The sequence below is a fragment of the Carassius auratus genome, unplaced genomic scaffold (genome assembly GCF_003368295.1).
Source record: "Carassius auratus strain Wakin unplaced genomic scaffold, ASM336829v1 scaf_tig00005328, whole genome shotgun sequence".
Taxonomy (NCBI): Eukaryota; Metazoa; Chordata; class Actinopteri; order Cypriniformes; family Cyprinidae; genus Carassius; species Carassius auratus.
This window is the reverse complement of record NW_020523650.1, coordinates 120,633-138,578: the sequence shown is the minus strand read 5'-3', so window position 1 is coordinate 138,578 and position 17,946 is coordinate 120,633. Positions and strand designations below refer to the sequence as shown.

General features: G+C 41.3%; 1 protein-coding gene across 1 annotated transcript in view; it reads right to left on the bottom strand.

The window, feature by feature from the left end:
- Nucleotides 1-17,946, bottom strand: part of LOC113070832 (neural-cadherin-like) — a 109,173-nt gene that overhangs the window by 19,394 nt on the left and 71,833 nt on the right. The window contains exon 21 of the mRNA XM_026244252.1: nt 10,751-11,028. Coding sequence (XP_026100037.1) covers nt 10,751-11,028 — 278 coding nt within the window. The remainder of the gene's footprint in view (nt 1-10,750; nt 11,029-17,946) is intronic.

The window sequence follows — 17,946 nt, the reverse complement described above, 5'->3', positions numbered from 1 at the left end:
AGGGTATGGAGATGGGCCAGTCTTTATCTCCTTCCTCATCTGCCAGATCCGGCACCCAAACCCTGGGTTCGGAAGCACACTCGTCGGTTTCTTCGCCCCAGGGCGAGGGGTCGACACTCCACCTCTCTTCGTCCGATGAGGTGGATGTGGAGACAATCAGTAGGGATTCGCCACCCCTATTGCCCCAGTATGAGGAGCTGTTGGAGGTGGTAACTCATGCAGTTGATAAATTAAAAATCGGGTGGCCTGCAGAGAAACAACATGAACCGCAGAAAAGCAAACTAGATGAGCGGTTTCTGCGGCCGAGACAGCCACCTGCAGCCCGGAGCCTTCCCTTTTTTCCCGACCTCCACGAAGAAATAGCGAGGTCGTGGAAACACCCTTATTCAACCCGTCTCTTCGGCCCCGACTCTCAATATTATGGCAATGTCACAGGGCTCGATGAGCGAGGGTACAGAGCGATGCCCTGGGTTGAACAGACGCTTGCGAGCTATCTGTCACCCGGTTCGGTGTCGTGTCTGAAGGCTCTGGCCTTGCCCACAAAACCGTTAAAAACAACATCAACATTAATGTGGCAGCAGGTCAGGTGGGGGCGTGCCTTCACACTATGGCCGTCCTCCAAGCATATCAGTCCGACCTGCTAAGAGATGTAGACGAGGGAGAGGGGATCAAGTCCGACGATATCGCAGAGCTTAGATGGACCACTGATCTCTCCCTCCGCGCAGCCAAAGAGACCGCTCGCATGATTGGGCGGTCTATGGCAGCCTTGGTGGCCGCGGAGAGGCATTTATGGCTGACCCTGTCTCAGATAAGAGAACATGACAGGGTCTGCCTCCTGGACACCCCGCTTCAATCCTCAGGCCTGTTTGGCGACACAGTCAATACCGTCGTCGACAGGTTCCAGGAGGCACGCAAACAGGCGGCGGCGTTCCAGAGTTTCCTCCCTCGTCGCTCTCGTGGGTTATCTGGGCAGGAGTTACCCACGCCACTAACAGGCTCCTCATACCGCGAGGTTCAAAAACGCTCTGACTTGGGGACTTCCAAGCTAAAATCAGATCTTTGTACAATTATCGAAGCCAGGAAGTCCTCGACGAAGAGGTCCTGACGCCAGAGTCGCAGTGACCTTGAGGGTAGCCCCTACTGGGGTAGAGCGGTGTCCACCTCATTATATGGTGCCCATCTCACCCCGTTGCCCTTTGGAGGCCAGTCTGCCAACCCTGCCAGTGTTTCAGGGTGCAGCGGTCTCCCGCGAGCGTCATTCCCAGTTATGTCCGCCGTGAGTGTAGTGGAGCTGGGAAGCTCGCCACCCCTTCGGGGGCCTCTTACACCAGAGATCAGTCTCGAGAGACTGATTCCCTTAGTACATTATCTAGCAGCGTGGAAGCTACTGCCAAATGTATCTGAATGGGTCCTGCACACAGTAGAAAGAGGCTATTGTATTCAGTTCGGCTGTCCACCGCCAAGGTTCAATGGTGTTACACTGACAGTCATCGGCCCCCAGCAGGCTCTTGTGATGGAACAAGAAGTGAATACCCTATTAAAGGAAGGAAGCCATTGAGGTGGTCCCTCCTCTAGACAGGGAATCCGGGTTTTACAGCCGGTATTTCATAGATCCAAAGAAGGATGGGGGGTTGCGCCCGATCTTAGACTTACGTCAATTAAACCTCTCAGTAATGTCACTGAAGTTCAAAATGCTCACTGTCAAACAGGTTGTAGCTCAAATCAGATCCGAGGACTGGTTTGTCACAATAGATCTCAAAGATGCATACTTCCACATATCCATCCTTCCACAACACAGGAAGTTTCTGAGGTTCACTTTCAGGGGCAAAGCTTATCAATATTGAGTACTTCCCTTCGGCCTTGCACTCTCACCCCGCACGTTCACGAAATGTGTAGATGCGGCTCTGGTACCCCTCCGTATGCAGGGCATCCGCATTCTGAATTATATCGACGATTGGTTGATTTTAGCTCAATAAGAGCAGATGGCGGTTCGACATCGAGGTGTCTTTCTCGAGGAAATCCATTGCGAACTATCAAGGTCACGCGGCGATGCCTTCGTGCCTTGGACATATGGAAGAAACCTTGGTTCTTCCAACGGTCTGTGGAGCGATCACCATCTGACATGGCACATCAATTGTCTAGAAATGCTAGCAGTGTATCGAGCATTTAAATATTTCCTCCCAGACCTGAGAGGCTGTCATGTCTGCGGGGGGGGGTCTGCGTTTACGCCCCTTGTACAAGCTGGTATAGCAGATACTCCTGTGGTCCCAGGGCAAACTCCTCTCATTAAGAGCAGTATATATTCCTGGGAGATTGAATGTGGAAGCAGACATGCTGTCGAGACATGGGCCGAGGCCCAGGGAGTGGATGCTTCATCCCGAGGTGGTGAAGCAGATATGGCAGATATTTGCAAAGCTCAGGTGGACCTCTTCGCGACTCGAGAGACATCGCAATGTCCCCTCTGGTTCTCTGTAGTTCACCCAGCACCAGTGGGACTAGATGCCATGACACAGACTTGGCAGAGGCTTCGTCTGTACGCCTTTCCCCCCCATCGCTCTGCTCTCGGGAGTTCTGGTGAGAGTACGCCGGGACGGGGTCCGTCTGTTATTAGTAGCCCCGTTCTGGCCGGGCCGAGTGTGGTTCGCAGATCTGATCTCTCTCCTCGACGGCTCTCCATGGGAGATTCCGATCAGGACAGATCTACTCTATCAGGCGCAGGGCAAAATAATCCACCCTCACCCGGAGTTGTGGAAGTCGTGGGTGTGGCTCCTGAGGGGGCACAGTTCCTAGCTTCCGGTCTCTCAACCGAGGTTGTTGAGACCCTCCTCCAATCCAGAGCTCCCTCTACGAGGAAACTGTATGCCCTGAAGTGGAAACTCTTCACTTCATGGTGCAGAGACCGCCAGCTTGACCCTGTTAACTGCCCAGTTGGTACAGTTCTGGAGTTTCTACAAGCTAGGCTCTCTGCAGGGTTAACTCACTTCACCCTAAAGGTGTATGTGGCGGCCATGGCTGCTTACCACGTCCCTTTCGATGGTCAGTCAGTGGGTAGGCACCCCCTAGTTACACGTTTCCTCTGCGGTGCACTGAGGCTGAGACCTCCAGTACGGTCCCGTATTTCCCCGTGGGACTTGGTTGTGGTATTAGAGGCTCTCTGCAAAGCTCCATTCGAGCCAATTCAAGATATTTCAGATAGACATCTGACCCTTAAGACTGCCCTGTTACTGGCGATTATGTCTCTAAAGAGAGTTGGAGACCTTCAGGCCCTCTCGGTGGCCCCTAGCTACCTAGACTTTGCCCCTGGTATGGCCAAAGCATTCTTATACCCTCAAGCGGGTTATGTTCCTAAAGTTCCCTCTGTTACACCACAACATATCGTACTGCAGGCCTTCTGTCCTCCTCCCTTTCGGAAGCCGGACCAGGAAAAACTAAACTTTATGTGTCCAGTGCGAGCACAGGACGCATACATCCACAGAGCTGCCCTGTGGAGAAAATCTGACCAATTGCTTGTTTGCTACGGTCCTCCTAAAAAGGGTTCCCCTGCCTCTAAGCAGACCCTTAGTCGTTGGATAGTCGAGGCTATCAACGTCTCATATGAGTCCTCTGGTCTTCCCCTTCCTTTGGGAGCCAAGGTTCACTCTACACAGATTATGGCTGCCTCTAAGGCCTTTCTAGGAGGTGTGTCCCTCTTGGACATCTGCAACGCTGCGGGATGGTCCACGCCCTCTACATTTGCCAGATTTTACAATCTCGATATGCGAGCCGCTCCATGCTCTTCTGTCCTCTCGACTTAGCTGTGCTCTTCGGATACACACTAGGCAGGGCTTTGGTAGTCTGGCAGCGTTGGCACATCGTTCCCCAAAAGCACTCGACGCAGCTCGAGTTCCCGAAGAGGAACATCCCTAGGTTACGTATGTAACCCTAGTTCCTCGAGGGAACGAGACGCTGCGTCGCAGAGCCATTCTCCCGGCACCCCTGCTGGCGCTTGCGTCCCTACTCTAAGCTGAAGCCAGCTGCGCGGCACGTGCTTTTATAGCTTCCTGGTCGCTACGTCACCCGACCTGTGACGTCACGCTCTTCCATTGGACTGATTGCACACGATATTCAGAGTTGTTCTTGCTAAAGGTGTTCCCCAAATGCGCTCGACGCAGCATATCGTTCCCTCGAGGAAATAGGGTTACATACGTAACCTAGGGACGTTTTGTGTGTATGGAACAGAACGTTTTGGTTATGCATGTAACCCCCATTCTCCCGAAAGAGGGATCGGAGACAAATACTTTGAATACACCCGCCATCCTTGACGCTGTTGTCTGATTTCTGCCTGTCTGACCTTTCACTAATAGATACTGCAAATGGATCTGAACATCTCTGACTCTGCATTACAATCACAGCTACATGCTTCTAGAAAGCGTTGGCTTAGTATAAAATATTATTGTCTATAGCCAAGAAAATAATATTTTATTCAGTAGTCTATAGACATGCTCACTGAACATTTGCTGGTCAGATGTCTAAGAATCCCCCAAACCAGTTATTTGAACCAAGTATTTTCACTGAACATAATTAATTATGCATATTTCCCTTTTGTGTGATTTGCTAAATCTTATATATATTTATATATATATATATATATATATATATATATATATATATATATATATATATATATATATATATATATATATATATATATATATATATATATATATAAAGATTTAGCAAATCACACAAAAGGGAAATATGCATAATTAATTATGTTCAGTGAAAATACTTGGTACAAATGTTATTCAGTTAAAGGTGCATTTATATATATATATATATATATATATATATATATATATATATATATATATATATATATATATATATATATATATATATATAAATGCACCTTTAACTGAATTAACATTTGTATCCAGTACAAAGCTATTTTTACTTGCACACAAACACCAAAAATATTGTAAAAAATAATTTCAGTGAGGTGTTTTTTTTTTTTTTTTATTAGATTTTTTTTTTTTTTCATCCTTTCTCATAAGATGCTAGAGTTTACAGGAATCTGTCTAAAACATTTTCAGGTGGTGTGTCAGACAGTCATTCTCGACTCATCCATCAAGCGTGTTGAGATGGATACACGTGCGGGATAAAAGCATAATGCATACCACAGAGAAAACTTTCCACGATAATGGCACAGAAATTATATTCCTAATGTAGGCCCATTGATTACTGTCAGCCTCACAGCAAGCTGGATTTGGACACATTTCTAGACTGGTGCGACTAATGCTTTCCCAAGACACAAATCTAGCAAGACCGAGGAGCCAATCTGGTTGCAATAAGACAACATTTCAACTGCCCAAATCGATACAATAAAGTAACTCCATCTGGGGTACAATACCCTTTTAAGCTAAAGTTTCATAAAGATTCACTAGAATCTATGTCAGGTGACTCCTGTTTAGGCAGAGGACTGAGTAATACATAAGCCCTGAAATCTGGCATTGGAAAGAGTTGGTCTGCAGGGTTTAAGGGATGGATGATGGGGTGCTTGGAGAGGGAGATTTAAAGTGGAGATCAAATTATGTGGCAGAATCAATGAAAGAGACAGTTCCACTGAAGCATAAGAGAATATTGAAGTTGGTCTGATGAGGGACTGAGGAAAGGAGTGGAAAAATGAAAGAGCAAAATGTTTGCTGATCACGCATTTTGAGGCGTTTCTTACAAAGCAGTTGTTTGTGAATAAAAACAGCAAGAAAACAACATCCTTTGATAAATGGCAGCAGGGACATGTATATTTCTAAATCAGAAAAGAAGTGGCCTCTGTCCCATTCAATTCACTGGGGTCAATTTGAGCAATATCTAAAATATTAAGAGTGTCTTTTGAGTGAGTACTCAAGTCAGTGATAAAGAGAACACCCGAGAGACAGTGAAGCACTTTAAAATAGAAGCACTTCTTTCATCATTGAAAAAAAAAAAAAGAGAGAGACTCAGCTCGGTTCTGCTTGATGAACTAAATCAGACCGATTTATCTCCTCAAGTGAATCCTGGTCTTAATATCTGCCATGATGGCTGAACACAATCCTCTTACTCCCTCCATTTCACCCCTTCCCATTCGCCCATTTCCTTCCAGCATAAACAGAGGAATCCATTGGTTAGCTTGTGAGAAACCTACAACAATCTCCACCCTGCCCTCCATTTACAAATCCATCATTAATCATGCTTCCTGACTATATATGTTGCTCCTCTTAAGATCCATCCCTCTGGAGAGTGATGCACACTGTGCTGGAACATACTGCAAACATGAATCTGCATATCAGAAATGGTATTTTAATAAAGCATATAGTCTATGCTACTGCTGAACACTACACTGAAAAATCATTATTCCAGTGTTAACCAGTATTTCTTATTTCCCAGTAAACATATTTGGTCAAACTTTATTTAAAGGTCAATTTCTCGTTATAAACAGATCATTAACTAAGACTTTTGCCTCAATAAAATCCTAATTTACTGCTTATTAATAGTTAGTAAGGTAGTTACGAAGTTGCGTATTGGGTAGGATTAGGGATGTAGAATACAGTCATGCAGAATATGTGCTTTATAACTAATAATCAGCCAATATGTTAATAATAGGCATACTAATAAGCAACTAGGTAATTGTGAGAATCGGTCCCTTCACTAAAGTGTTACCACATATTTAAACAAACAATATATATTACAAGATAAATATTAAATTATGCTTCTATAAATGTTAACACTTTTGTATAGGGTATACACTTTAGTATACACAAAAATTCAGACTTCAAGTAAAAACATAAAACACATTTTTAAAACTATGATTTCACAAACACAGCAAATTAAACAAAATTCATTTCATCCCCTAAACTTGGGAGTTGTCATTATTTGTTGAATGGTGACAATTATCTGAAAAGATGCTTCTTAATTAGACTTAAATTAAATAATTGAGGGTGTATATGTTTATATTGACTGCAGTTCTACATTTTATCATCTATACATAATAAAGCTCAACATCCTACTTACAGTATGATAAATACAGTATTTCGCAGCATCCATTCTCCCTAGGAAATCCATCTATAATTTCCAAAAGATGTTTTTGCCTTTACAGCAGATGTGGAAATAGAATATTTATTAATTAATTAATTTCGATTTTATTTTATTTTATTTTGGATGACTATTCTAACAGGGGTTTATACTTTTTGAGTAAATGTGCTTGAAATTGACAGCCATTCTTGCTGATGTACATTTACAAAAGATTTGTCCTGATTTTATATATTATCAGTTTAATTCTAATGAAGCAGAGATATGGTACATGGACTGAATGAAAGTGACTTATAGAAAGAAGGACCTTGAGAGATAAACACTCCTGACTGGTTGGAGGTTTGATGCATGTGAATTTGTATAGAAAAACAGTGATATATAAAGCACTCTCCTGCCTGATTGTCTAAGTCTCTCTCGACACAGAAATAACCAAGCAGTGTGAGTGAGGCACCCACAAGCAATTTCATTCTGCCAAAGTGAGATTTCTGTATAGACCATGTCATATCAATGCATACAAATCCATATTTTTCATACAAATGTCTATGCTTGATAAATATTTCCGTGTGAAAGCATACAGTTCAAAATAAACATTTTACATATAAAAACTCATATTATGACACTGAAAAACTGAAAGGTTTTGAACACATTTACGCATGAAGGCTGAAAACGACCGGAAGGTTGATGTAACACAGTGGCAACATTAAGCTTGTTGCCTGTGGGCATTATTAGGATTAGAGGACGGCTTGAGGCATGGAGCGCTCTGGCCCACAACGCCAGCTCAGAAAATTACATGCTCACTAGGTCTGACCGCTTGCAAATCCTAAGTTTTACTTTCTTCTTTTAATTAAACCACTGAGAGCTAAATTAATTTCTCCATATGTTTTAAGGTAATTAAAATGAGGTAGACATACTGCATGTCAGAATGGGATGCTTAGCTATTGCATGTGTTTTATTGCATGTACAAATCTCGCACTGGTATTTGTACTGGTAAGGTTTTCTACTATGTTGTCACAGAGTCAGTGACCAGAGTTCTGATTTTCCTCACCTGACTGCACTTATCAACCACAATATAAAGCCACCTTCCTGTCACCATCTCAGTGTCTGGTTTTCTTGTTACTTCTTGCATCAACTTACCTGACTACTTACCTGATCTGCTCTATGATCCCTTCATCTTCAGTCATCTGCTCATCATTCCCGATTTCCCACAAACCTTCAAATCAAGGACAGTGTCATCGATCACCTAAGTCTCAGCTAGAGTCACTGAACTATTATCACTTACCTGTGATTATTGCTTTCTCTTCCAAAGCCTCTCAAAGCTCTGTGTTTTGGATATTTACCTGTGTTGTCTCTTTCTGTGCACTGACAGATGTAAGGTCATGTCATGCAATAGAGATTGGGAAAAATGTGTAATAGAATGTGTAATAGAACTGCATAGCGCTTTCACACTGCAGGTTGGACCCGGCATATTGCCGGAACATTGCCGGGTCGCCTTCTGTGTGAAAGCAAACACGTCCCAGTATTGATTCCAGCATTGAACCTGGGTCGGGGACCTAGTAATATTGCCAGGTTCAACCCGGGACAAGAGCTGTGTGAACAAAAGCCAGATCTAATGCCGTGTCGAAGTGATGACGTGTGTTACCATGCAAATCTTTTACCGGCTGTTTTGAACGAAGATCAACGTTCGCAATGAAAAAATATGTGCAAACTGTAATGAAGCAGAGATCAGTTAGTTCCTCACTTTCCACTCTGACACCGTGCCTAGCGTTTTCGACTCGTGCATTACACGTCATGCGCTGATGTCACGTGTCGTTATGGGACCTTTACGGGTTGTGTGTGAAAGCACGTACCTATCCCGGGTAATCACTGGCAGTGTGAAAGTGCAAAATCTAGCAAATACACTTTATCCGTGTATTTGCCGGAATGGCAGTGTGAAAGGGGCTCAAGTGTGTCATTCTCCCCTGTAAAATATACAGGTGTAGAAACTGGCTTGTGCATGTTTGTGTTATGGGAGGTGGCAGTGTGGTCTCAATGGGTGCTAAGGTAATAGGCCAACACATCAATTATACAATAGGCAAATTAATTTTTTAAATCCCCCCCTTTAGAAGATATGTTTATTGCTCCGCATTTTGAATTTCCCTGCGGGAAGTAAAAATCCTCCATACCACAAGCAGCAATTATAACACAACTCACATCTGCAACCACATCTCAGATATCATTAGGAGCTTCCACATGGCAGCTGCTCTCTTGATTTGGATCCAAATCAACCCATACATACTAAAACACTGAGCTTTATAAATCACTGCTAAGCATCCAGCAGTGCCCTAGCTAGCTGTTACAATCTTATCGCATCGTACTGTCAACTCACATTTTTTACCATCTCTCTCTGTCAGGTATATCTTGCCTTGTATGATAAATGTAAATCTGAACAACAGGTTCTTAAAACAGCTCTGGCCAATATAACAAACAAACAAATAAACAAATAAATAAAATAAAACAACTGTCATTTTTAATGTACACAACAATGGCTTTAAAATAATCTATTTTAATGCATATTATTAAACACTGATGGAACTTATATACTGTATTACAAATTATATTTTTTCTCTAATAAATGTTTGAAATTCTTCATAGCCTATAAAATTTGTTCTTGTTTAAATGATGTGAAGATTTGTTCTCACTATTTCACTACTGATCTCTGCAATACTGGTCACTGTTTTGGGGTTGATGTATATTCCTGTTCCAGTGGGAAGGCACAATTATCTCAGTCCAGCTATTCTAATCACACTTGCACATGCATTTGAAGGACTGAATTAGATATGCAAGAATTAGCATGATTATAAGATCTGGCTCATTATGTTTTAACTGGAAGTGATGTATGACAAATCTGCCCAGCTTTGCACATAAACATACATAGTTTACATAAAGAAACTGCTAATTGGAACTACATTTTCCAGTGTAAGGCAGATACACAACTTCCTGCTTGGAAACTAATTTTGAAACAGAGAAAAGTTTGTTCAAAATAATGAATATGGGACATGGATCGCCTGCCTCGTTCAATTACTGCCACAGTTGAAAAAAAAAAGAAAAAAGAAAAAGAGAAACTGGCGTTAGACTGATGTTATTAACTCACAGCTGCCAAGTTTCTATGTATTCTAAAGAGAGAGAGAATAAAAAAATCCCCTTCTAACAATTATCACAAGCTACCTGCTCCCCCCAAAACCGTCCAATCCCAGTCACTCAGTATTGTTATTCGGGGAAGGAAATCAATATCCATGCCAGGACTGGATAATTGAATAACAGAAAAAGAAAGGATCTTTCAGCCTTATATTTGTGCAAAAGCTCAGAAGTGAAAAGATTAGTCTTACAAAAAGTGGTTTGGATCTATGTGGAAGTTCACTTGATCATATAATGAAAGTGATATGGTGAAGAGGCATCTATGCATCTAAGTGCATGTGGATTGTGATTTACAGACCGTTTCATCAGGCAACAATTCTCAAACTAATGTAATGTTTAGACACTGTGATTGGTTGTTTCCTCAAATACATTGCATATGCTCAGGAAACAGCTGCAGATTACAGACTGCTAATGGAAATCTGTTGTAAACATCTCACTGTTTGTCATGTTCACTCTCCCTCCATATGCGAAGTGAAATAAAGCCATTAGAGTAAGCTCTTCAGCCCTCAAAGGAAAACTTGTACTTTCTCACCTGTATCCGCTCTGCGTGTCCACACAGACTCCTCCATTGTGGCAGGGGGTTCTGGGATACACAGAGCAGCTCTGGTGGAGGTGTTCACGTGCTGAGCAACTGCAGACAGCTGTGGCTTCCACAGTCACCGACACCAGAGCCATGCTGCCTGAGTCGACCACCGCCGGCTTGTCAGTCACGCTCAGATGGCTGGTGCAGCCCCCTCCTCCCCGACAGTCAGCATCCACACACTCATCTACATGAACCTGGGTCACGTTGACTTGAAGAAAAGACTGGAGCTGGAAGGGAAAGGGAAATGGAAACAGAGAAAGTAAGTCCATCACTTGTGAAGTGCTGCCATAAAGATGAAAGAAAGAAAAAAACGACATAAACTAAAAGAGAGCAAAGAACACACCTTCTGAGGGTCATTTATCTTTATTTTGTGCTATAATTAGATGTGAAAGATGTCATAACACATTAAAGCATTCCCCCAAAACTGAACATCCATCATTTACTCATGTTGTCCCAGTCCCAAAACAGACTTTGGTTAATCTTCAAAACAAAAATTAAGCCTGAGATGTTTCTGTCCCTCCACTAAAAGTCCAGGTAGCCAAAACTTAAATTGAGCATTCTTTTGAAGAGACTTTTATTTAAATCTAATAAATGAATTAATTTTATGATACCTTTATGACATTTTTTGATCTTTAAAGTTTTATAAACCAAAATCTTGTGGGTTCGGTACAACATGAGTGCGAATAGATGGTCAAATTTTTATTTTTGGCATCAAAATTACATTTATTGCTTCAGTTTTGTAATAAAATAATTTGTCATTTGTATTTGAAGAATTTGAGAAATTTTTGTATTGCATTTCTCAGCGTGACGCACATTATGACTTCCGTGCTAGCTCGGTCTGGTTTTTGCTTGTTACATGTGCCGCGTTTCCACCGAAATTACCCGGAACATTTGTACCAGGAACTTTTTTTCCCAGGAACTTTTTTCCCTCCAGACCTGTTGCTTTTTGCGTTTCCACCGCGGTGTAAAGTACCGGGTAGATTAGGCAAATAGACTGGTGACGTAGGTCTGCGCGCGTTTCTCAATACAAAGTACCGCTGATTAAAAAAAAAAAAAAAAAAGTACGCTGATTTTGGACGTGCATCCTCGGTAGTTGGTTCAGACTTTGTGCATTCCTCTCGGGAGTGTGATGTCCGCGACGATGCAAGTCCGGTAAATCTATAAACAGCAGCATACTTGATAACTTCAGTCTGCTCGTCATGGCTACTGCAATTTTCCTTACTGTATATTTACAATAAAACGAAATATGATATAAAATACCACTGCCTCCTTTCGTTTTCATTTAAGCATAATAACAACTGCAGAAATGTACTTAGTTCAGGGAAATGTGTATGCAGCCATTACAATGAAACAAAATATTATATACATTTGCCTTTTTTATTTTCATTTTAACATATAGATAAATTGAATACAGACCAAAGAAAACCTGTTAGATTTACCCCGCAGCTGAATTATGTTATGTTTAACCACTGAAGAGACATCAGAGCCAGCGGCACATATCAGAAGATCTGTCCGAGAGGAGGCTGCTCTCTGCGGATACATGAGGACTGAGCTCCCGCTGATCGAGTGGAGCTCACCGTCTACGAGATCGGCGAAACACATTTTTTAATTAGGCGCTGTCTTTATAAATAAACCATAGATTTGAGTTTTAAACAACTATATTCTCGCCTGAAATACTTTTAAAATTACATTTCATGACACAATAACAGTAATATTGGAAAATTATCCGAATAAATGGTGGTTGAACTCAACCAATGCTGCGTGAACTCAGATCGCTTTGGCTACTGCAATTTTCCCCTCAGTATATTTACAATAAAACGAAATAGGATATAAAATACCACTGCCTCTTTTGGTTTCATTTAAGCATAATAACAGCTGCAGAAATGTACTTAGTTCAGGGATATGTGTATGCAGCCATTACAATGAAACGAAATATTATATTTATAATATTATATTATAATATTTTATTTTCATTTTAACATATAGATAAATTGAATACAGACCAAAGAAAACCTGTTAGATTTACCCCGCAGCTGAATTATATGTTATGTTTTAACCACTAAAGACACATCAGAGCCAGCGGGGCATATCAGAAGGTCTATCCCAGGAGAGGCTGCTCTCTGCGGATACATGAGGACTGAGCTACCGCTGATCGAGTGGAGCTCACCGTCTACGAGATCGGCGAAACACATTTTTAAATAGGCGCTGTCTTTATAAATAAACAACATATTTGAGTTTCAAACAACTACATTCTCGCCTGAAATACTTTTAAAATTACATTTCATGACACAATAACAGTAATATTTTGAAAATGTTGATCCGAATAAATGGTGGTTGAACTCAACCAATGCTGCGTGAACTCAACCAATCAGCATGTTTAGCGCTAAAGTCCCGCCCCCGAAAGTTCCGGAACTTTAAAAAAGTACCACCTCGCCAGCAGGGACTTTCTAGGGGGCATTTTTTACCCGGAACTTTTATTTAGTTCCTGGTTCCTGCGGTGGAAACACACCAAGTACCGGACCAAGTCCCTAGTTCCTGGGTAAAGTTCCTGCGGTGGAAACGCGGCTATGGTTTGAGCTGGTCTAGTTGGTCAGGAAACCAAGGTGCAAGGTCTTCCTCATGAAGCTCACTGACCAAGGAAGTCCTGCTGGTTAACCTACTTAGACTGCTAAGCTAGTATCACAGCAGCACTTACACTGATTCATTCAAAACAAGTCCAACCAAGTAAAAAAAAAAATAATAAATAAATAATTATATTGCATTTAGGTGTGTTAAGAGATACTAGTGTCACTCTCACTCGGTTTCATTCTTTGACACACCATGCACTCCAGAGCCTCTGCTTTTCCACAAGCACATAAATGGTGTACAGATACCCCATGTCCAAAAAAAACTCTTAACTTTCACACGTTTGAAGTGGTGCAGTTTGCTCAAGGGACTGAGCAGTCACACAGTGATTGACCTGTCCTCCACTAACTCATGCGGTCAGCACACTTAAAGAGAAATAAAGGAGTGAAGAAACAAGAGATATCAAGAGATTTAAACAGAGAGTAGATAGAGACAGATGGTCAAGGTGATAACTGCTCCAAGATTAGCTGGGACCTATTTGCCGGGACACTATTCAGACTTGGCGGTTGCTCATGGAGAGTTATTTTCTACACAGCCACTGTGTCACAGGGTGGTGGGTGATTGATGATGCTGTTTATGTTGATTTTATGTGTGATCTGAAGGGGCAACTCCCAGGGAGCACAGGGATACAGTGCAATGTGCACAACTGGAGTGGGCAGGCAAATATCACATTGTGTTATGGTGGGGTGAGGATAGAATTAGTGGGAGCAGTGTTAGGCCTCTGAAACAATCTTATGTTAAATAAAAATGAACATATAATATTAAATAAAAGGAGAAATAAAGTGTTCCTGGGCAACGTGTGGGAGAACTGAAAGGACACAATAATGAGATGCTCACTGACTTCTCTGAGTGCCCTGAAGACGATAGAAATGGCAAGCGTTGTGCAGGTTGGTGCTTAGGGTGTTGCAATATACCAGTTCTGACGGTAACCATGATATTAAAAAAAATAAAATATAGCTGTGTTGATACTACATATACGATGATATTGTAAATAATCCACTTGCAGTAACCAGCAATTCAACATAGCAGGTGGCAGGTTTGCACCTTAACACAGGTTGCCACTTGTCATAAAATGTCAAAAAGATGATGACAACACAATGTGTAGATACTAGTGCTAGACACAATCATCCTGGAAGAGATTAAAAGTGTATGATAAGATACAAGTAAGATAAGTAAGTGTAAGATAAAAAGTTAAAAGTTAGCTCTCCAGGGTCTTTGGTTTTAAGTCAGGGTGTTAGTCTGCACCCCAGTCTGCAGGAAGTGCTGATCAACAGTAAATAATTTTTCTACTGTACATTTATGGTGACAAATGCTCTCTTTGTTTCACTCCCTATTTTGAGTGTGATTTACTGGCCAAAAAAAATAAATAATAATAATAATAATACTTTTGCCTAATTTTAGATTTCTGTTTTAATATATATATATATATATATATATATATATATATATATATATATATATATATATATATATATATATATATACTGTAGAATATCATCATAATAATTAGAGTTCATAATGGTGCAATAAAAATCTAATAATGTGACTGCCGTAGTAGGCATACCTTAGCAGCATTCATAGCCCCTTCCTTTCTTTGTGCACAAACACCTTTGCGTATGCACACAGGATGAAACCGGTAAATTGAGGAGAGCTGCATTCAGCGTTTAATAGCACCATTAACTTCAGATCCACCTCATCACACATTGCCAGCCTTATTTGATACTGTGCCAATCCTCTCTAATACCCATTTCAGTCCGGAGCCCAAATGCGGGGTGGCATTTGAAGAGATGGGACAGAGAAAACATCAGGGGAGGTTGTCACTTCATGACAGAAAACATTGCAGTCCAGAAAACATTACAGACATAATGTGGGCATGCACAATTTGTGTAAGTTAGTTACCTTTTTTCTTTCAAATGCTAGGCATTACAACATTATAATTGTTATAAACAACACTATATAATTGGATTTAATATATAATTCTGTATTATATAATTATAATTATATGTTGTAATCCCTAGCATTTGGAAGCACTGGTTTTATTTTTACATTTTACCTTTTATTTTACATCAAATAATATAGAATTTAAATACAGTGATTAGATAATGTGTATACCTATACACCATAATCAACGCAGAGGACAAGGCAGGATACATAAGCCTCTGTGGCTCAAATTTGAGACAGTTTCCAAGAACTAGAGGTCTTTTACAAGTGCCATAAATTCACATAACTGTGGAAGCATTTAGTTACTTTTTGTTGTTGTTGTTGTTGTTGTTAATTGTTCTGTGTTTCTGGGCCCCTGACCGCGAAACCAATAATGCGTAGTTTTAAATATATAATCAAAGTCAGTGTGATCTCTCATTGAATTCCGTTAATTGACCTTAAATGGCTCGAGTGTCCATGTGTATCTCAAGTGTGTATGCCCAACTGACTGCAGATCTACTCATGGACTTTACTGCAATGCAGAGTCCCTGTGGATCAGATCCAGGAGTTGTTTTCAAGACACAAACAAACACACATACACATTTGAAGCTGCAGAGCATAGAGATGACTGGTGTTAAACATTCACCCACACACATACTTGAATCTCTCTCCATCTTTTCACGGTGTTAGGTCTTTATGGACACACAATTGCACACACACACAAACGCACACACAACGTGGATCCTCCTGAGCATTCATGTCTGACTCCCACGTTCTTGCCTGCTCGAGGAGGTGATTTGCATGTTACTACCTCGGACGTTAAACACTGCAACTCTTGATGTCTCGCATTTCATTTTGCACTTGCAGAGAACTAATAAACCATTAGTTTATATGAGGGTGTTAGGCTCAGGTAACAGGAGCTTACACAGCAGAGAAGATAAACCCACTCCCATGTCTTATCCTTCTTCTGGACGCTTTCATTTCTCTTTCTCACTCTCTGTTTATTTATCTCTCTCCCAATTCCTGCAGGAGAGCGTGGAACTTCTTGTCCGTCTCCTGCTCAATCGTAATGTCAGCTCATTTCTCAGAGTCCCACTGGGGTTCCTGTCAGAATTTGGAACTACAATACCCAGAATTCCCTAAGGGAAAACTGTTCCACAGAGGCTTCAATGATAGCACAGGATGACACCCAAGAGATATGCAAAGTGGAATCTACATGCACACATAAAAAGACAAACTGGTATGATGGTTGGGGTTAGTTTTGTGCTCCCCAATTAGAGGCACTAACCTTCATGTTGGACCAGTGGTCTTTTTTATGCTTCTGTTGTAAGATTCAAAACAGTGTGTATTTCATTTATAAAGAATGGGTTCAACAACTGCCAAAAGTTGTTTTGGTGAGTGAGCGACGTGGTGAGGTGTAGAACCAATCCACATGATACTGTTAAACATCACTGAGTCTTTTCTTTCTTTTTTCTTTTTTAAAGAAATAGTAGAGGTTGTCTCTTGCCAAAGCCAACCTAAAGGAACAAGCATTCACTTAAAAAAAAAAAAAAAAAAAAAAACACACAGGGAAAGGGATCGATGGGAGGTGCTGCGCCACATAGCACTTAAAGTTGCAACTAACCAAGTAGTAAATTCAAAATTATTCTGAGAGAAAAGAGTGGGGAAGGCAAAAAGAAAAAAAAAGGGAAAACAAAAGAAATAGTGTGGGTGTGCGTGAGTCAACAATTCCCTGAATAAAGTCGAACAAAAGGGCAGAGGCAAAAATGCACTGCTTTCGTGTTTGATTTGTAATTACGAAGATTTCAGCAAAAGCCGAGGTGGTGAGATGCGTTTATGAGAAAGGCCAGTTTGAAATGGCTCTGACAGCGAAATTCCAGCTGAAAGCTTTAAAATAATTGTATTCCCTCTCCTTCATAATGTGCACTCAAATAGAGTGGGGAATTCATTGGCATCTGATTAAATGTAGAACGGCTGTAATTGTTCGTTCATCCTCATCGGTTCATTCTGTATCTTGACCTGCTCGCTATAGGTGCACTATTTGTGGAACATGCCTTTTTAGTCTTATGAGAATTGTTTTCTTTTTTCCTGCAAAATTGTTGTAGTTTTGTCTGCTGAAGACCTAAATGTAAGCATCCATTTGAACCGTTTCACCCTCAAATTTCACAACAAATAAGCTTCCCTGAAGTCTTATTTCCCCGCATGTTTATTATTGACTCTTAGTCTTTCATCAGGACTCACTATCACTACAGGGAGAATCCTTTTTGGTTTTCGAGCTTGACGCAACAGTGTGTGTTTTTGTGCAGCGTCTGACACTTCACAGGGTGTAATTTTAGTTGTGTATATTGCATAAGGGGTGTTAGGGGGTGAAATAGAAGGGCATGCCCCTGGGAGATGAGCAGTGTGTTCTGAAAATCTGCTTCCCCCATCCTAGCACAGCCGCGGGGGAAACTTGAGGTATTCAAAGTGCACATTGTGGTGCAAGGGAGCAATGTAGTAAGCAAGGGGGAAGAGAGAGGACTGCTTGAGATCACAACAGTGCATTAAGGATCATCTAAAAGTTACAGATGTGAGAGGGGCTCATCTCTGTCTCTCTCCTA